The sequence below is a fragment of the Wolffia australiana genome, chromosome 8 (assembly GCF_029677425.1).
Source record: "Wolffia australiana isolate 7733 chromosome 8, ASM2967742v1".
Taxonomy (NCBI): Eukaryota; Viridiplantae; Streptophyta; class Magnoliopsida; order Alismatales; family Araceae; genus Wolffia; species Wolffia australiana.
The window spans coordinates 9942259-9963207 of record NC_135842.1 but is presented as its reverse complement, the minus strand read 5'-3'; the positions used below and the strand labels follow the sequence as shown (position 1 = coordinate 9963207).

General features: G+C 41.0%; 2 protein-coding genes across 4 annotated transcripts; one reads left to right on the top strand and one right to left on the bottom strand.

The window, feature by feature from the left end:
- The first annotated feature begins 303 nt into the window (after positions 1 to 303).
- Positions 304 to 3912, top strand: LOC144706695 (uncharacterized). The gene is made up of 3 exons (XM_078579692.1): positions 304 to 394; positions 2321 to 3716; positions 3798 to 3912. Exons 1-2 carry the CDS (start codon positions 377 to 379, stop codon positions 2888 to 2890), a joined length of 588 nt encoding a protein of 195 aa, XP_078435818.1. The 5' UTR covers positions 304 to 376; the 3' UTR covers positions 2891 to 3716; positions 3798 to 3912.
- Positions 3913 to 9131: 5219 nt separating this feature from the next.
- On the bottom strand, positions 9132 to 12190 carry LOC144707178 (uncharacterized). Of its 3 annotated transcripts, none has more exons than XR_013582406.1 (3): positions 11921 to 12190; positions 10161 to 11312; positions 9132 to 9350 (listed from the first exon to the last, which is right to left on the bottom strand). XR_013582406.1 is itself a non-coding variant. In XM_078580292.1 (2 exons), the coding sequence occupies exon 2, from the start codon at positions 11069 to 11071 to the stop codon at positions 10394 to 10396; it is 678 nt and encodes a 225-aa protein (XP_078436418.1). In that variant the 5' UTR covers positions 11072 to 11312; positions 11921 to 12190; the 3' UTR covers positions 9542 to 10393. The 3 variants fall into 3 exon arrangements, 1 of the variants encoding a protein (XP_078436418.1); XR_013582407.1 differs by lacking the exon at positions 9132 to 9350 and adding an exon at positions 9542 to 9713; XM_078580292.1 differs by lacking the exon at positions 9132 to 9350 and having other exon boundaries at positions 9542 to 11312.
- Between the last annotated feature and the right edge of the window lie 8759 nt (positions 12191 to 20949).

The window sequence follows — 20949 nt, the reverse complement described above, 5'->3', positions numbered from 1 at the left end:
GGGATAGCTCTGTAGTTATACTGCACGTCTTACTGTTCGCTCGTCCAGAAAGGCAATTTCCGGCATCGATTCTTTTGGATATCCAGATATCGGATATCGGTATCGGATGTCGGTTGGTACAATGCCGATATCAATATCTGTCTCGATGTCGTCACCTGCCTCTGTCTCAGGCGGGAGGATGACGACATCGGATATCGGGTGTGGATATCGGATTTTCGATATCCACATAGAATAAGATTCTTATAGTTATTTCGTGTATTTTCGATTCGAAAATTTGAATCGAAAATACACGAAAGACAGAAAGAGAGCCATAGAGGGTTTGGACGGTGGACGGCGGCATCGGCGGGATCGGCGGACGGTGGCATCGGCGGAATCGATGGTCGCAGACTCGCGGGTAAGTTCTTCCTCCCCTTTCAAATTTATTTTTCTTATTCTGCCTCTAATTCTCATATTCTCTGCCGCTAAGTTCTTCAAAATTTTCTTCTTCTTTTTTCTACTTCATTCGCTGATTCTCAATTCCTACATTCCAATTTTCCAATTCTTCTTCCGCAATTTCTCATAGCTGCTTCCCGTTCATAAATTGTTGGAATTTCCCGTTCATAAATTGTTGTATTCAGTAATCAGAAGTCAGAAGTCAGAAGCTTCAATTTTTTGTATCTTCGTCAATTCTAGTCTACGATCTCTCTGAACTTTTTTTTCTCTCATTCCCTCGCAATTTTGTTATTTCATAATCTTCCACTCTTCTCTCCTTCTCTCTCACTCTCTGCCTATTTTTATCTTTTCTTCTCTAATTCTCATTCTCTTCTCTCATTCACACCCACTCTACGATCTGCCTTGAACCTTTTTTTTCTATATTTATCTCATCCTTCTCTAATCCTCCCTCTTCCACAATGTCTAAAACTGTCTGAATTTTTCTGCCTTTCTGTCTCTTTCTTTTTCTCCCTTCATTCTCTCATTTTTTCTCAATATGTGAATATTTCTGTCATTCCCTCTCAATTTTGTTATTTCATAATCTTCCACTCTTCTCTCCTTCTCTCTCACTCTCTGCCTATTTTTATCTTTTCTTCTCTAATTCTCATTCTCTTCTCTCATTCTCCCTTCTTTCTCTCATTTTTTCTCATTTCCTCTCAATCTTGTTTTTTCATAATCTTCCACTCTTCTCTCTTCCTTTCTCACTCTCTGATCTCTGTCTCATTCTTTTGCATTCACACATCTCTCATTCTCTCTCGGTGAAGTCCTTGCGTGTTTATTGGTTGTTGGTAGCCTGTTATTATTGACTGGCTATGCAATGTAGGAAACTGAAGTTCAATTAAGATTGTCGGGATATTTTTTTCTATCTTGTGTTATGTTTCTTTCTTGTTTTATGTTAATTGTACCTCTTAGTTTCATTAGATTTATAAGCGTAGATCAACATCATGCGTTGAGATATTAAACAATCATTGCTTACCAAATTATGAATTCAGAACCATGAACCCACCAGAGGTAGTGCCCCACCCCAAGACGGATCTGGGTTAGGAGCTAACTGTCCTGAACGTACGAGTCACCCTCGTTCGAACCATTCAGTCATCATTGACTACTTTGAATCCAATGGTGATGGATACTATGCATGCTTACTGTGTCGGGAGACGAACCCGCACAATAAGAGAAAAGCGATGAAACGGCAGGTCAACAGAAGCACCAACGTATTTTGGAGACATTTCAAGGCTTGCCATCCTGCACATCATGGGGAGCTTAAGGGCATGGTGTTGGAAGACCCTGATCCGCCGCGTATATCAGAGAAAATGCAAAACAAACAGCTGGGAGAGCCAAGCCGATGAGGGCCGATTAGAGGGCATACGCCAGACAAGATGAAGAATGTCATTGCACGGTTTATATGCATGACTGATTCACCATGGAGCATTGTTCAGAATGTCGCATTCAAGGAGATGTGGTGCTACGCGACACTGCTCGACTTGGATCCTCCCCGTGCGAAAGTCATTAAGCAGTGGACCATCCAAATGCATGGACGCATGAAATAAGATGTGAAGAAGCTATGGGAGAACGTGGATCGAGTGTCCCTCACTGTAGACGCGTGGACTGCAGAGAACGGTACTGGACTTCTAGGCATCACTGTCCATTGGGTGAACGATAAATGGGTATACCGAGAGAGGGTACTTGCCATTCTAGAAATCGTCGGCAAGCGTGATTTCTCTATAGTGTCTGCGTTCATCATTCTCTAGGCCCTAGAAGAATTCTGTCTACGGCCGAAGGTCAGCATTCATCGTCAAACTTATCTTATTAATTAATCATGTGAATTTACACGTGACCGGTATTTATGCAGGTGTACGCCATGACTACTGACAATGCCTCGGCGAATAAAAGGATGTTGGCATTGATGGCGAGAAAGATAGAGATTGTCAACGCGACGTTTAGAGCCAGAAGACATGTCCCATGCGTTGCACACATTCTGAACATTGTCGTGCAAGCGGCAATAAAAAACTTCGACATTCCTTCGGCCCAAGCTGTAGAGCCCGAAGAAGGCGATGTGACCAGGACAGCAGACCAGTACGACAACGACCAGGACAACAAACTTGGAGATATATTCTCAGCCTCTAACGACAATGACGAAGCACGCCAGCCGTTATGTTTGGGTGATACAATTGCGAAGGTGCGGTCAGTAGTGCGCAATATTCAAAGCTCTATGCAACGTAGAGAACATTATGCAAAGGCATGTGAAGATGACCCCGAAGTCGAGGACTCTAATATGGTCGTCTTAGACTGTCTGACCCGATGGAGCAGCACTTACGTAAAGAAGCGTGATGTAATTGATGAAGTGTCGAAGGCTTTTGGTCGGAAGGGGAAGACGACAAAGATGTCAAAGGACGAGTGGGAGTTGGTGAAAGAATTTTGACGCATCCTTGGATGGTTCGATGTATCCACCGATCATGTTTACAAGATAGTGACGCCGATGATATGTGACGTATTATATCTCATAGACGGCCTTAAAGAACACATGGATAAAGTGGTCTAGAAAATCAAAGATGGTACTTTCTTCACTTGCATACGACGATTGCATGAAGGAGATCGTTCCAACATGGCGCAAGCGTGTAAGGCGATGCAACTCAAGCTTGCACAATATGCAGAGATCTTGTGGGCCAATGAGGCAATCACCGGCGCGGCATTGATGGATCCATTCCACAAAGGGTCAATGCTCCGTTAGGGCGTCATAGAAGCAATCATCGCATACGTACGGTCCATGTTACCATGTGACTCGCTGAGGCATGGAGCAAGTGGGCACGTTGAAGATGGGCACTCAAAAGGTAAAGAGTTGGACTCTTGGCTACAGAACATTATGCAAAAAGTCCAATCGGCACCTGCGTTAACGAGGTCGGCGTGGGACAAGTTCAACCAATACCTAACGAAGGTCGTGCCTAATGAGAGAGTGTTCACCCCACTATCTTGGTAGGCCAGCACAGGGGCGAAACGCTTCCCCTTACTTGCAGCCGTTACGAGGGAGTCGTTGTCATTATGTGCGACTAGCGCTCCTGCTGAGCGCATGTTCTCGGTGGGCAACGCTATTGTCACATACAAGAGGTCACGTTTGTCGCCGACAAGCATCGAAACTCTCATCACTGTGAAGTGTTGGTTGTGTGTGGACAAGAAGTGATGGTACACTTATGTGGAGTTGGGTTCGGATGGCAAGGATGGACAAGATGGGGTAGTCGCATCTGCTCGAGGTACACATCACCTACATTGACTACATTTTATGCATATTTTACATAATAATCGTTATTTATTTGTTATCTCTCTCTATGCAGGTGATGACCAAGTAAGCACAAACTTCTGATAGAGCCATGGGGAAATTCTCAAGGGAAGGGTGTATTTTTTACGGTTACCTATTACAGAAGGCCTCTTTTGATAAAAACATCGCACCAATTTCCTATATATTTTTTGAGTTTTGTTAAAAATTTGCACTTAACCAAATATGAAATTTTATAAAATTTATTCAATAACATAAATAGTAGTTAAATAAACCATGTTCAAGACGCCAAAAAGTGTGGGGTTAATTTAGTAAAAACTTTGCAATATTTACCAACAATTTTGTTGAATTTTTTCCAAAATTATAAATTGTTGCAACCAAATAATTAAATTACTAAGTCCACTTCCGCACTCTACTTAATAATATAATATTAGTTAAATAAACCATATTGAAGCACCAAAAAATGTGGGGCTAATTTCGTTATAATTTTGCAACATTTTTCTACAATTTTGTTGACTTTTCTAAAATTATAAAATTTACACAACCAAATAAGTAAATTATTAAGTCCAAATTTTCACTCTACTTAATAATATAAATATTAGTTAAATCAACCTTGTTGAAGCACCAAAAAATGTGGGGTTAATTGTAGGTGTGTTGAATTTTCCAAAATTATAATTTTTCACAACCAAATAAGTAAATTATTAAGTCCTATTTTCCACTCTAGTTTATAATATAAATATTAGTTAAATCAAGCATGTTAAAGCATCAAAATGTGTGGGGTTAATTTAGTTATAATTTTGCATCATTTACCTACAATTTTTTTTAATTTTCCAAAATTATAAATTTTCACAACCAAATAAGTAAATTATTAAGTCCAAATTTGCACTCTATTTAATTATAAAAATAAGCACCAAAATGCGCGGGCTTAATTTAGTTATAATTTTGCAACATTTTCAACCATTATAGGTGAGCTTCAAGGATGAACTTTTATTTTCGTTTCCATTACATACTAATTTTGACAATTATAAGGCATAGGGGCATCTTTAATTTTTGCAAGCTGTGGCATTTGTTGGCGCTCGCATGTCATATTAAGGATTCATTATAAAGACGGGTGAAGCAATTTTATACCTTAAAACATTTTATAAATCACCCATATGGGTTTGCGATAGATTGGAAAAAATATCGGTTACCGATATCCAGATATCGAAACCGAACTTTGGATATCAAAACCAATCTCCTGATATCGATAACTGAGATCCAGCATCCGATACCCATCGCGTCCATCCAGCTATGGTATCCGGTACTGATATCTATCTGCCCTTCAGAGACGGATATCAACTGATATCCGGTATCCCGCACCATCCCGGTTTTCCTCCCGATATCGGATATTGGACGGATATTGGATGGGCAAACCCTACTGCACGATCGACAGGACAGGGACAATGGATGGGATGGGATGAACTTCGTCCCATCTTACGTCCCAATTTATAGAAGTTCATGAGAATCGTCCCATCCAGAGTTCCTTCCGTCCCAAATATTTTCATCCATGTTTCGTCCCGTCGAAGACATTCTCGTCACATCCATAGTTCCTCCCGTCCAAAATATTTTGATCCACATCTCGTTCCGTCTGAAACCCGTCCACGACATTCTTGTCACATCCAGAGTTCCTCCCGTCCCAAATATTTTCATCCATGTTTCGTCCCGTCGAAGACATTCTCGTCACATCGATAGTTCCTCCCGTCCCAAATATTTTCATCCACATTTTGTCCCCTCTGAAACCATCTCGTCCAAGACATTCTCGTCACATCCAGAGTTCCTCCCATCCCAAATATTTTCACCCACATCTCGTTGTCTCTGAAAACCCGTCTCAAATATTTTCATCCACATCTCGTCCCGTCCTAAACCATCCCGTCCAAGACATTCTCGTCGCATCCAGAGTTCCTCCCGTCTCAAATATTTTCATCCACGTCTCGTCCTGTCCAAAACCATCCCGTCCACGACATTCTTGTCACATCCAGAACTCCTCCCATCCCAACTATTTTAATCCACATCTCGTCCAATCTAAACCATCCCGTCCAAGACATTCTCGTCACATCCAGAGTTCCTCCCGTCCCAAATATTTTCATCTACGTCTCGTCCCGTTCGAAACCATCCCATACAAGACATTCTCCTCACATCCAGAGTTCCTCCCGTCCCAAATATTTTCATCCACGTCTCGTCCCATACGAAACCATCCCGTCCAAGACATTCTCGTCACATCCAGAGCTTCTCCCATCCCAACTATTTAAATCCATATCTCGTCCCGTCCGAAACCATCCCATCCAAGACATTCTCGTCACATCCAGAGTTCCTCCCGTCCCAAATCTTTCCATCCACGTCTCGTCCCGTCCGAAACCATCCCGTCCAAGACATTCTCATCACATCTAGAGTTCCTCCCGTCCCAAATATTTTCATCCACGTCTCGTCCCGTCCAAAACCATCCTGTCCACGACATTCTCGTCACATCCATATATTCTCCCATCCCAAATATTTTCATCCACATCTCGTTCTGTCCGAAACCATCCCGTCCACGACATTCTCGTCACATCTAGAGTTCCTCCCGTCCCAAATATTTTCATCCACGTCTCGTCCCATCCGAAACTATCCCATCAAAGACATTCTCGTCACATCCAGAGTTCCTCCCGTCCCAAATATTTTCATCCACGTCTCGTCCCATCCGAAACTATCCCGTCAAAAACATTCTCGTGACATCCAGAGTTCCTCCCGTTCCAAATATTTTCATCCACGTCTCGTCCCATCCGAAACCATCCCGTCCACGACATTCTCATCACATCCAGAGTTCCTCCCGTCCCAAATATTTTCATCCACATTTTGTCCCGTCCTAAACCATCCTGTCCAAGACATTCTCGTCACATCCAGAGTTCCTCATGTCCCAAATATTTTCATCCACGTCTCGTCCTGTCCAAAACTGTCCCATCCAAGACATTCTCGTCCCGTCCCTCCTCGGGGACAAAGTAGTGGATTAGGCCACTCAGAATTTGACCCGTGGCACTACACTTGTCAAATTCCAGTAGTGCCTCTTAGGCGGATACTTGACACATTATTTCGTCCGTGGATGAAACAATCATCCCGTTAATCGTCTGAACTCCTAGACAGGACAATTTTTTCGTCCACAGATGAAATAACCGTCCCATCCGCATCCATGCACTATATTTCTAGTGTTTGAAGCTCTTCATCCAAAACTGTTTATCATCATGCGGCATCTGTCCTGACCTCGGAGTGGAAACAGAACAAAAGCCTCCTGGGCTTTGTTTCCAGGTTCTGTCCTTGGGGAACTGGTGATTTACTCTAGGCTTACAACTGTCCTCCATCTGCTCAGCCATTTGTTTGGATCCCACCCCTCCGACCGAAACAGAATGAAACTGCAGGCTCTGGTGACGGATGAGTGACAGAAATGCCATTCCACCCGTCTTATTCCGTTGGGCATCTTCCGTCCACGCCCTTGGATGACGCAGCCCCAGTGAAATCCATACCTAACGCGGGTGCCTTTTGCAAGTTTTAAAAACTTAAAATTTACTAATCTTTCCAGATACTTAGCTGCGTTGTCCCAAATGGGGCGTGTCATATCATCCAAGGACAGCAGTCTAGTGTTTGAAGCTTTTCCTCCAAAATAGGTTACTGCCATCATTCATCTATCCTGACCTCAGAGTGGAAACAGAATGAAAGCCTTTGTGGTTGGTGATTTACTCTAGGTTTGCGGATGTCCTCTGTCTTTTCTTGGTTCATGGCTCTCCACAACCCGAGATGAGACAGCACCAGGGAAAATTTTATCCCTACATAATGGGAGTGCCTTTTGCCAGTTTTTAAAACTTAAAAATTTGTCAATCTTATATTATATAAATTGTCAACGATGAATAATTATATCCCATTATATTTAAGTTATTATTTTTTCATAACATTTGGCTTAATGATATATATTTTTTATAAGATCAACCCACAGTGTTTTAAGTAGGGAAGGCCACAGTCTGACCAAAGTTCTGTCATACTGTAGAGAACCGGACAGTCAGTCAGCCTTTTAGGGCTGACCAAAGATTCTGCCCAATTCTGGTTCTCACGTGGAATCAGACCAAAGACCGTTCCCATAAATAAAATATATAATAATATATTAAATTAACTCTCTCCCTCTCGCCGGCTCCTGCTCCCTCTGTCCCTCTCATACTCTCTCCAAATCACACTCTCCTAGTCTCACCCTCTAACTCTCCCTCTCTCTCTCTCTCTTTCTCTCACCTTGTCACTCTCTCCCTCTTGTACTCTCCCCTTCATTCACTCTCCAAGTCTCACCCTCACACTGTCCCTTCCTCACAATCATTCTCTTCCTAGCTCACTCTCAAACTCTTTCAGTCTCCCCCCTCACTCTCCTCTCACTCTCTCATTACTCACTCTCATTCCCTCCCTCTATTCTCTCCCCACTAAGTTTCTCACTCTCTCTCCCCCTATCAATCTCTCATTCTCTCCCCCTCTAAGTTTCTCTCTCTCTCTCTCCCTCTATCAATCTCTCCTTATCTCACTCTCTCCTCTCATTCTCACACTCTCTCCCTCTCTCCTCCCTCTCTTCTGTAACTCTCATTCTCTCCCTCTCTCCTTCTATCACTCTCATTCACTCCCTCTCTCCTTCACCCACTCTCATTCTCTCCCTCTCTCCTTCACTCACTCTCATTCTCTCCCTCTCTCCCCCTCTCACTCTCATTCTCTCCCTCTCTCCTTTTGCTCTCATTCTCGCCCTCTCTCCTCTCACTCTTCAGTGTCTCCCTCTCTCACTCTCTCCTTTCCTCTAACTCTCTCACTCTATCATTCTGTCCTCTAATTTTCTCACTCTTTCGCTCGCTCATTATCTCCCTATCTCTGTCTCTCACTCTTTCATTATCTTCCCCTCTAACTCTCTCATTCATTCTCTCTCCCTCTCCCATTATCACATTCTTTCACTATCTCATTATCTCCCTCTCCCCATCTCCCACTCTTTCATTCTCTACCCCTCTAAACTCTAAGGTTTTCAGTTTCTCCCTCTCTCACTCTCTCATTCTCTCACCCTATAACTCTCTCACTCTCTCACTTTTCTAGTCAACCAGACTGGTCCGAGACTAGACCTAGACCAAGACAGATGGAACTTCAGGTCTAGATTTAGGTTTTTACAAAAACCAGACAGAGACCGGACTGTCTCCTTCTCTAGTTTTAAGTTTCTACATTTTCACAAATAACAGCTTGGTACCAGATATCATTGAATAGTTATGCGCCACCAAATTTAAGTTTATCATATTGAGAAACATCTGCAAAATAATTCACACCATATTTAAGGCTAACCCAGTATTTAGAAATATTTTGAAATATCAGCTTAAAAAGTTGATACCATTGAAGAATAAAAGTATTAGGAAACATTTACAAGTATTAGGAAATATGCTTAATAAGATAAAGTTGGTTTGATATGAACAGTGGAACCCACACTGCGTATATCCATCATTTCTTCAGTATCTCTGTTTCCAAACAAGAACTTTTGTAATTACAGGTGCTCCCTGCCTCTGTCAGGTTGGAAATCTCTCCATTTTTCACTGCAGTTCTATAAAAATGCATCTAAATTTAGATTGCTTTATAAAATAACCGCACAAAGTCATATCAAATCCACCAAATTGAAACATTCTGCTGTGTTGACACAATCAGAGAATGGGTATGATTGAGATTCATTCTGTAATTTTGCCTTCTCCATCATTTTAGATTGCACAGAAAACTGAGATCGATGATAGTCGAAAATTGGGAAAATTTTCACATTGACGATGGCATGGGTCCATTACAGATGAACAGATTGCTCAATTTTATAAAGGTAAAAAAATCATGATCCCAGGAGTGCAGGTTTTCTAACAGAGATTGCGACCCCAACACCCAAGCTACTGCTCATCAAACGGAGATTGCGGCCTCTGGTCCTCTGCAAGGTCAGATTTATGCATAGAGTTTCCACACTAGTCAGCGTCAACACCATCATTAAGGTCATAGAAACTCACTGACGGAGGTAAATTTTGGTTAACGGGGTTGCCTTTGACGTGATATCACAGACAATTGATGCAGTCCACCAACATTTACAATCAATTAGTTCAAAAATGTCAACCATATTGATGTTATTGTCGTCGTCAACATCAAGTGAACTAGTTGATGATGATATTCACTGAAAAAGTATGGTCTGTTGACAGTGACGACAATGTTGAAAAACATTAGCGTGGATGATGCCATCAGTTTTTTTTGAAGAAAGAGAGGAGGATCACCCAAGATCAGTGATACTCCTGATATGGTATATATATGATCCATGAATACAAGTGAGAGCCAAAAGCCCACACAAACTCTGACCACTTATAAACCAAGAAAAGGCAAGACTCACCATGATTTGTACGACTTCATCGGGCAGCATCTCCTAAAAAATAACCTCATTCCAAAAAGATGATGCAATCAACTGTCAACCCACATCAACGTCAACATCATTTGTCAATGATATCTGTAATTGCCGAACCCGATCCTCGGCATTAGACATATGCTGTTCAATTTCATAAAGATGAACCTTTCTGATCTCAAAAAGTGTGGGCACCTCATAATTTAAACCCAAGATTCAGATCCTCAAGAATCCCATGGAGACCGACACCCCTGATTCACCTGCAAGCTCAAGAGGGCACACCGGCGGCCCAAGTGTCGACTGGCACAGGCGATACTGTTGAAAAGCTCGTGCCGCGGGCCGGGCCTGAGCATCCTCAACTCTGTTACAGACTCCTCCGTAAAATCAACGCCTAGAATTTCCCTGGCTGGAAGAACATGCTTCCACCAAAAGTCAACCAGGGCTGTCTTCATCAGGGCCCAGTACTCCCGATCCCTCGGAACCCTAATCAGGCTGCTCCCATTGGGGGTCCAACAAAACAAGTCTAACCATTCTCTATCACTGATCTCCATCAAACCCTGAGCTTGAGGCATGTAAAAGACCGGAACTTGGATCCAAGGAAAAGAACCTGACAGATTTCCTTTAAAGAATGGGCATTTAATCTCCACAACCCCTTCAGAGGAAGAAGGCGAGCTACCGACGACAACGCCCTGTGGAGAGGCGGCGAGCCAGTCTTCGCCGTCGTTTCCTTCCTTGTAGATCTTAAAGTCAAGAAACTGGACATGGTAACCAGTGATAAGCAAGTACTGCTGAAGAGCATGCTCAGATTTGAGATTCTTCCACTGGGTTGCAGAGTTTCCTGAGAAGGGTTCGACCACGCCGAGCTTCTCGAGCCAGAGTTGGGCTCGCCGGCCATGCCACATCCCTATGGCTGACCCGAAGGTGCTCGCCGTCAGCTTCTGCTTTCTCAAATCAAGATCAGTGTGAATTCTGGAAAATCCTGATGAGAGTTCTTCATCCTGTTGAGCATTCTGAGAGTGCCCAGAGCCAGTTAAATATCTCACATTCTCTGTTGAGTAATTCAAGGACAGTGTTGGCCCAAAAGCTGGGGGCTGACGAGAGAGGAAATGGCAAATTTTTGCATGATAGAAGTGACGTGGAAGCCTGCATATCAGACAAAGAGGGTGAGATTTAATGTTTCGGAGGAAAGATAAATCACTTTTTCTGTTTATGATACTTGGATCATGTTCTTGTCAACAATGGGACACTCAACGATAGAAAAGGAGCTTTAAGGTCAGATTCCTTCATTTTTTTTACTAACATCAAGCTGAATCTTTAATCTTTGAAAAAATAATTCAATTTGCTCAACTTAGCGCAAAAGAAACCCAGAAAACTAGCTTGAATGCAGCCCTAACAAAGACGTCAAGGCCAGATAATCTTCTTAGCAGAAAAGTGGGCACAGAAAAATCGAGAATTGAAATCAGGAAAATATAGGCATCAAAATGGGGAAAAAAAATACACGAACGGAAGAATTGAAAGGCAACCAATTTATCCGATGTTTCCCTAGCCAGAGGTCGCAAATACCGATATTTAAGCAAACCGATGGATATAGTTCAACGTATGACGACGCTATTAACAGGGTTCTACGAAGGGTCTACAATACCATTAGTTTTTCATGCAATATTAATCTGGGTATGATTCAAGTGAGCTATTTATGATAATCAGAGAGTATGTCTGATGAAAAAATGAAAGATCATGGAAGAAGATATTGCCTGCGAAGAAGGGGGTTCGGGGCTGCCAGGTGGGGCTGCCGGAAGAGGGAGATCAAGTTCGAAGGAGCCAAGGATTGAGGAAGAAGGAGTGGGTAGTTGCAGGCCACATCGTAGCAGGGATAAACGAGATGAACTGAGGGCGAGGTGAGAGGGAGAATGCCTTCTCGGGTTTTAGGCCGAGGGTTTAAACACTGGAAGGGAGACCTTTGAAAACATTAAATACATTCATTGAGCTTCCATATACTTGTAAAATACATAATATTCGTACGCAAAGGTTTCTCTCTCTCTCTCTCTCTCTCTCTCTCTCTCTCTCTCTCTCTCCCCCTCTCTCTCTCTCCCTCTCTCTCTCTCTCTCCCTCTCTCCCTCTCTCTCCCTCTCTCTCTCTCTCTCCCTCTCTCTCTCTCCCTCTCTCTCCCTCTCTCTCTCCCTCTCTCCCTCTCTCTCTCCCTCTCTCTCTCCCTCTCTCTCTCTCTATCTTCCTCTCTCTCTTTCTCCTGATTAGGTGAGTGACTGGATGACCAGTAATGGCAGAGGTGATTGGGATCAACAATAGCATAAAACAAGGATCTTTGCAAACCTTTGCCTTTCTGACACAATGGTGAGTGGTTAGTAATGTCAAAGGCACATTCTGATGCCAACTCAATAATGGGGGTTATTTTCAAACCTTGGCCTTAAGTCCATAAAGTTTCACTCTACTAGAATAATAATTTTGAGTACACAAAACCTGCTAAATTAGCCCTTGAGTTTGCATAAGAACTCTCTCACAAGAAAGAAATCAAAGAGAAGACATATCTAACAATGAATGTTCACTGAGTCATTATTTTACGAATATAATTTCCACAGTGTAATCCTCTGCACTCACTAAAATCCTGCCTCAGTTAGACCACTCCTGAATCCTAATCACTCTTCAATCGAGCTCTAGGATCCCTAGAAATCATTTCAGGTTTCATATTGTGGCTTCAACATGATGATTTCCATAACTTTGTGTGAAGCCATTGGCACAGAGATATTTCTACCTCTCCCAAGGAGAACTTCAGTTATCAACTAAATCTTACCTCCATGTGAAATGGTGGAATAGGCATGTAGTTGGGAACACTCACGTCCAGGTTTAAGCCCTCCAGATGGACCTTATGGAGGTTATTTCACATTTCACAGGCCCAACGTTGGAGCAAAAGGTCAAGGTGAGCGAGAAGCTACACAAAACAATGTGATGATTAGATTTAGACTATCATTCCAGGTCAGACAGCTAGTGGCACCACAAAAAGGATAAAAACATATGTCTCTTTCATGTATTGAACTTGCATGAATCACATTACAATTACATATACCTACAAGAGACAAGAGTTGGATACTCTACAGGGACAATGCTCTTGAACTTTTTCATGATGTTCTTTGTACATTCTTATCTAATCATGCATTGTCCATCAGGACATGTGTCCTTACCACTCAATATAATGCCATTACCGCTGCCTCCCCCTGGACGTTTGACACTCATATCTATCCCCTAGTGCTTTCTCACTTCCTCACATGTGAAACTGGATTCAGTAAGACACTTGTGGAGATGGTCTACCGTTTTGCTCCATTTTTTTCTAGAAATCAAGATATATTTATATAAATGGAGTGACTAGATGGTGGTGCAAAATGTGTTTGAATGACTGTATCTGGCAGATAAAACTAGTAGGCCTATTTATTATTTATATACTAAACTTTGGCTTAGTTCAACGGCCATAGTCCCAAGAACAATTGTCTTTTTATTTGTTAACGCCAAAGACGACGACAATAACCATGGGCGCCAGACTTGTTGCTGTTTAAGCTCCACACAACATCTTTAACATCACAGTTATTTTCCCTTTGGTCAAACAAGCAATCCAAAAAGCAGTTTACTGGAAATGTGTAATGTTCATCCATGAAACAGATTAACAACTGTTGCTAAAAGTGGAAGTTGGCTAATATTTTTAGGAGCATTTGGAATATTGACAAAACTGGTGTTTGATTAATGTACACTTTTTCTATATTATTATACGCATCGTTTGCCAGTCGAGGAATAGATTATGCTAAAGTGCACCCATGGCAATGAGTGTAAAAATAAATTTAATATGCTAAATGTAAGGAAGTATTGATTAGAGACAAGCAGTGACTTGTCTCCCTTTAAGCGTTCATAACTATCTTCTAGTTGGGGTAGGATTTTTTGGTAAAATTATCTGTAGATGCCAAGAAGGTTCCAGATTTAATTATCTTAGAGTACCATAGATCGCATATATACCCGTTCAATAATAAATCCCATGGATGCCAGAATGATCATTATTTTATACAGGAAAAGTATGCATGTGGTATATAGATATCATGTGGATCTTTTTTGTAGTATTCTGTTATGACACGATGTATTCCATTTATTTTGTTATAAAATCAGTCAAAATTTTGTTTTTTCTGAAGTTTTACTTGCTAATGGTAATAGGGGATGACAGACCAAACAAAAACTTGAAGCCACGCAACGCTTAAAGGGGCACCCCAAATGCAAACTATATGAAATAAACTCACTGAAAATATCAGTCTCGTGAAAGATATTCGTCTCTTCAAATGTTTAGGCACCCATGAAGTCTGTTTTTTCGATTATGACTCTATGCATGTCAGTTATAGATGCCTTTTCCTATACACTGGGGAATATATTTTTTCTCTTGTTGTTGCCCTCTATGGGGACTATTTTCTCTATTCCCTTCTGTAGGTAATGCTGGCCGCCATGGGAATCCCATGATCTCATCCAAAGAATCATTTGGGATGGAATCCGATGATACTCAGAAAGCTTATGACATCCATATTCCTCTAGATGATTCAACTATTTCCTGTAGATAATGCTTCTCAATCATCTTTAGTTCGTAAAACAGTCACAAAATCAGCTTTTCAATCTAATCTAAAGATACTTGATCAATCACCTCATTCTTTTACACTACCATTAACCCTTAAGTTAAAATATGTATATAGAACTTTAACACATTATGGTAAAAATTTGTTTAAACAACATCATGATATTATTCCTACTCTAGATTGCACTCCTGAAAACTGAAATTTTGTGGATATCTACGGATAGAAGAGTGTAGATCTCTTACCAAGTCAAACACACAGTTCTATTAGACAAATAAATCCAATTCTAGGTGACTCTTTCTCTGCTCAATCAGGCATCCTATTCCACGCTGAGTTGTGATGATCCGAGCAGGAACTATAGAACCCATCTCTCGTACTACTGCATCCAAAGATAAATACTAGATGTAGCCATGTTGACAGAGTATGAGTTTCTGATGCTCGACAACGCATGGATTTTAGTTCCTCAAAAACCCAATTTTCATGTTATAAGATGCAATTAGATTCCAAGAATAAAATATAAAACCACTCGAAAAGATGATAAATAGAAAGCAATGTTAGTGGCCAAAAGGTTCTAACAAATTAAAAAGCTCTCTATCAGTAAGATCTTCAGTCCAATCATCAAACATACTACCATTCACTTGGTGTTGTCCTAAGTTCCTGCAGAAATTGGAAGATACATCATCTAGATGTATCCCATACTTTTCTTGATAGGTATTTACATGAAACAGTTTTAATCTAAGGACCATGTTCATTTATGGATAAAGATATTTCAAATTGTGTTTCTCATCTTATAGAATCACTATACGGCATAAAAAATCTCCGCCAGCTTGATTTATAAAATTGCTTTCTTCTCTACTATCTATAAGATTCAAAGGGTCAAAATAAAATACATGTTGGTGCTTTAAACTTCAGTGATACATTATTTTCATATTCACTTACATGAATGATGTTTTAATCAGAAGTTCAAGCACTTCTAATATCACAAATCTTCTACCTAATTGAAATTCAGAATTTGCCATCATCGGAGTCTGAGGAGATAAGAGAGTGAGAGATGGGTGAAGAAAAGAGAGAGAGTGAGATAAGAGATAAATCCACTGAGATATATGTTAAGACAGAAATTAAGCAACGTAGTTCTCAAGTTCTAAAAGTATTTCTACATCAATTCATTAAGAAATAAGAAAACATGATAAATTGTCATTTCTTGTTGTGGAAATAGAATTAATAGTTTGAAGAGCAGATTGACATCGCTTTTGATGCATCGGAAGATGAGTCTTATGTCCCATAGGGTGCCTTTCGGGTTTTCCCGTCCGTTATTCTGTTAGATGGAGTAGACAAGATTATTAGTAGGAAAGATAATTACGCAAAAGAATGAAAGTGATTGAACATAACTTATCGACACATAAACTGTCATCATCATCATCGTCATCATCATCGAAGTCTGTGGAGCACTGGTCTATATGACAGATTCATGCTTGTAACATCATCTGCATCTCAACGCTCTTTTGCTTTAAGGTGTGATCTTTGATATGTGGTGATGCCTCGACCGACAGAGAAAAGTCGTTCCACTAGTGCGCTTGTTGGGCTTACGACAAGATACTAGAGAGCAATTTTTAACAACTTTGGAAAGTATCATGTGCTGACCTCCTTGCACCAGCTCAAGGGAGTATCTTCCTCCTTGCTACATGGGATGTTAAGATACTTATCTAACTCTTGTTTAGGCGTTGAGCCTGGTCACTAACGATGGCTCAGTCACATAAACTGCCATCTAGAGGTGATGTAGTGTGGTGTTCGTCGACCTTCTAACACTTGTCTCTGCTTTGACTCATAGTCTGTTGTTACTAGATCTGACGTATTGTCCAAAAGAATGCCAAGATAGGAGAGCACATTATGGCAGCATGACATATCCACTACCTCTAATTTTGAAAATGGATTCAATGTTGCCACAATAGCAAAGGTTTGATTGCGCCAAAGTAAGATTGTCTATTGCAGCAGCTTAGTATGCATAGCACCGCATGCGGTCCGTAATACACCCATTTGCTATAATTGCAATGCTTCCCTTGAATTCTGCATAGCGTCTTCAAGGTGAGTTGTAAGCTCAGTGACTAGTGAAGTTACTTCTATGATCTGTAATTTCTTAGTTGAACGACCACATTCAAAACCGTCACACAATGGGCTAAGGATGCCTACCTATTCATCAAGCTTCTCCCAACCATTTTGACAAATGCCGTAGTCCTTAGTTGATGTTGGTATGATCTGTAGATCCTTATTGTCGAGCACTTCTCTCTTGGAAAGAGCACGCTCTAACATTTGAAACGTGGAGTTCCAACGCATTGGGCAGTCAACCTTTATTTTGTTTGAATTTTGAAGTTCAAACATTTTGTAAAGGTTAACCTATTTTTCCATTCATTTCCTGGAGCCCTGAATGGCATTAACTATGGCTCTCATGTGAGCAACAATTGCTCCCAAAGGTGCAAGTTTGGACGATGTACTATCGTCCATGGGTGATTTTACTTGTTGATCGATGTCTAGCAATGCATTTTTTGCAAAAATCTTGTATGAGTAGCGCACTACTCTCTAGTGCTTTTGGATTATGAATAATCTTCCACCTGGCCTTGAATACGAGGTTGAGGATGTGGGCGACGCATGGTATGTGGCGTTCCATAGTGAATTGAGGATTCACCTTCTTCAATGAATCCACAATGGCAGCTGCCATCATTTTGTTGTTAGATGCATTGTATGTAGCAATGGCACAAGGCTTTTGAATCAATGCCATATTCGTATATAAAATTCCACGATGATCCTCGCCAAGTTTGACCGTTATGTGATCCTTTGATGCGTAAGAGATCAAGAAATAGCTCACTGAGCTTCTAGTTGGTGCTAACCCAATGGGCAGTGGAACATAATAAGGCGATGTTATTTTGGGATGTCCAAGCATCTATAGTAAGTGAGACATTGTGGACATCAGCAAACATGTCCTCCAATTTTCCTTGCATTTCTCTATACATCCTTTCTGCTATCACTTTCACAGCATTGGACCAAAGACCTCCCCCACCACTTGTGTCCCATAGAACCATAGTCTTCAAAACAACTTCTTCTTGACAAGTCTCCAAGGCAGATCATTGTCGTAGATAAAACTAAAAAATTCCTCCTTGGTTTGCTCCAAAGTGAGGCCGCATAAATAAAAATTGTTGGATTGTAAGTCATATTGGAGAGGAGTTATCTGCTCCATTGGAACTCCCTTGATGTGATCATACAATTTAGAATGGGCTTTCTCTAGATGTCTCCAAAACATGTTTGCGATCTTATCTTTATTTTGTGTGGGTTTTTGCACTTGAAAAATCATAAAGTGGTACTCGTCCGGGCCAATTTCAATAAATTGATTTAAATTTTGGACCGATTGCATCTTTCGCTTTGAGACGAGATGTTCTCATTAACCTCTATCCTGATGTATTCAGCAGATACTTCAGGCATAGCCCTAGCAGCCGCATTCAGGATGGTACCAGAAGTAGACTTCATTACTCTATTTTTTGTCAACACGAAAGGAACATGCATTGGAAAATTCAGAATAAATAACGTTTATGAATCAGAAATGCCAAACAAATAGAAATTAATCTACACCAAAAGATATACCAAATAAGATTCTGCAGTTAAAGCCCTTTATATAGTTTCATTACATTACATGAGGGAGATTCTCTAGTGAAAGGGGTGGAGAGAGGGAGTGAGAGATAGGTGAAGCCTAAAGATAAAGAGAGAGATTGGGAGAGGGGTCAAAAGAGAGAGAGAGAGAGAGATGCACTAGTGGGAGGGGTGGAGAGAAAGGGAGTGAGAGATGGGTGAAGCCTGAAGAGAAAGAGACGGATTGAGAGAGGGGTCAAAAGAGGGGGGAAGTGAGAGATGTATTAAGACGTGTTAAGAGAGAGCGAAATGCACTATGGTAGGGGTGGAGAGAGAGGGAGTGAGAGATGGGTGAAGCCTGAAGAGAAAGAGAGAGGATTGAGAAAAGGGTCAAAAGAGGAGGGGGGTGCGATATGCGTTACGATTGAGAGGGGGAAAATGAATTCGCACCTCTATGATTTTCCATATAGAATCAATTTCAGGATAATGAACACTAACCTACATCTAAAATATAAATCATCGTTTTTACAGATGGGTCAAAAGTTCTACAAAAGAGATGAAATATTATTATGAGAATCATAAGATTTTAGGTACGTATGAGCTCAATATTTTCATGGAAAACACTGTCCATAAAAATAAATATCAATCATCTCTGAAAAAAAATTAAATAATTATGCAAACGAGATCATGGATAATAATGAGCATGGTGTTTTCTTAGATGAAAGAATGCATTTGTGATATGCTTGATTTCATATCCCATAGGATTTTAAATTCGATAAAATGCATCATATATTGAGAAGATAGAGAAAACCTGGAAACATTCAAAGTGAATTACATAAGTCAAACATTCAACCCCTCTCGGTATGAAAATATGGACCAAAAAATATGTCTAACTAATCATTCATACAACACATCAATTCTAAAAAAAAACACAAACATGAAAGTGGTCAATAAGGACAACATTATAACCTTTTATCTTAGCATTCAGATGCATAAATTTTATCACAGGCAAATATATGTTACTTATTCAGAAATCAACTGTATACGAGATAGTGACTCACGTCTGGGCTGAGCCAGTTGTCGGTGAAGACTATCGCCAATTTCCACGTTGTAGAGGCATTGACGATTCATCACACGCGGTAAAAGGAGATTATGGCATCGTCGATTCAAAACGTCGGCTCGTCGGCTCGCACTGAGGGGGAGAACTGGAGAATAAGATTCATGATAAACTCAAAAAGCCCTTTTTCATGACTTATACTTTCATCCCGGATGAGGGACAGGATGAGTATTACTCAGATGGGATGACTTGGGGTGAGACAAGACACAAATGAATTGTATTAATATTGGATGAACCCCTGGACAGGACGGTTAGGATGAAGCTCCAAAAATTGAGACATAGGATGGGACAACCTTCATCGTGTCCTGGCCATCATCCCCATCCTGGACGATCTGACACTATGAATGTCACTATGTGACCTCAACCAACATTACCCTTCATGAGATTGTCCCCTATTTTTCTGCCTCCTTGCCTTCCCAACCATGTCCCTGTTCACTCCTAGCTTTCCTCTCCTTGTCAATCAGTCTAGTCTTTTGCCTCTCTCTCCAAGTCTCTCCGTCCAGCATAGGCAACCGCCCCTCTCATGCCTTTATCCACTAGCTCTGCTCTAGAAGCAGATCTACCGTCCACCTCCACGCTGGCCCTTGCCTCACCACTATCTTCTTTCTCTAGCCCACCTCTAGATGACCTCTATCTTCCCTTGTGGCGAACAAAGGTATGTGCTCATCCACCTAGCATCCCATTTTTCATTTGGTATTCTATGATCACCTTTATCAAACCTTTTGTATCTTTTCCCTCTCTGTCTTCGAGTCAATTCCACAGACATATGTTGAGGTCTTTTAGGCGCTTTCCTCAGAATCCGCCATGGGCTTTGAGATTAATGCCCTATAGACCAGGTCACGTGGACTTTTGTCCCCCATCCTATGCTGCCAACATTGTAATGTAAAAATGGGTCTACTCCTTGAAGTAAGACCTTGATGATTATATTGCTCATCATAAGGTTTATATTGTAGCTCATGGTTTTATTCAAGCCAGTGGTGTCGATTACAACGAGACCTTGTCCCATGTGGTTTGGCAAAACTCCATCAATGTGCTAGTACACAAATAGTGTAGGACCATGGGTTGAATCCACAAGTATTGCTCTACTTGAAGTAGATGTCCGGAAATCACAAAAATAGATTCTCCAACCCTTGAGACCACAAGGGGTTTGGGCTTGAGTCCAGAAGTATCAACACACTCTCTAACAAAGAGAACACTTAGAGGGTGGAAACAATACTTTCAATAAAAAAAAATATTTCAATAATAATGTACATAGTATCTCAAGGGTATAAAAGGGACCTTATATAGGCCACAAAATGTTCAGGGTCATCAATATTAACAATACCCATGAAACGACAACTCAAAACATTGAGAAAAACATAAAATGAACATCATGACAGGCCTGAGCAGAGATACTATGTACATTATGAGTCTTTTAGAATATGTTTGAAGATATTG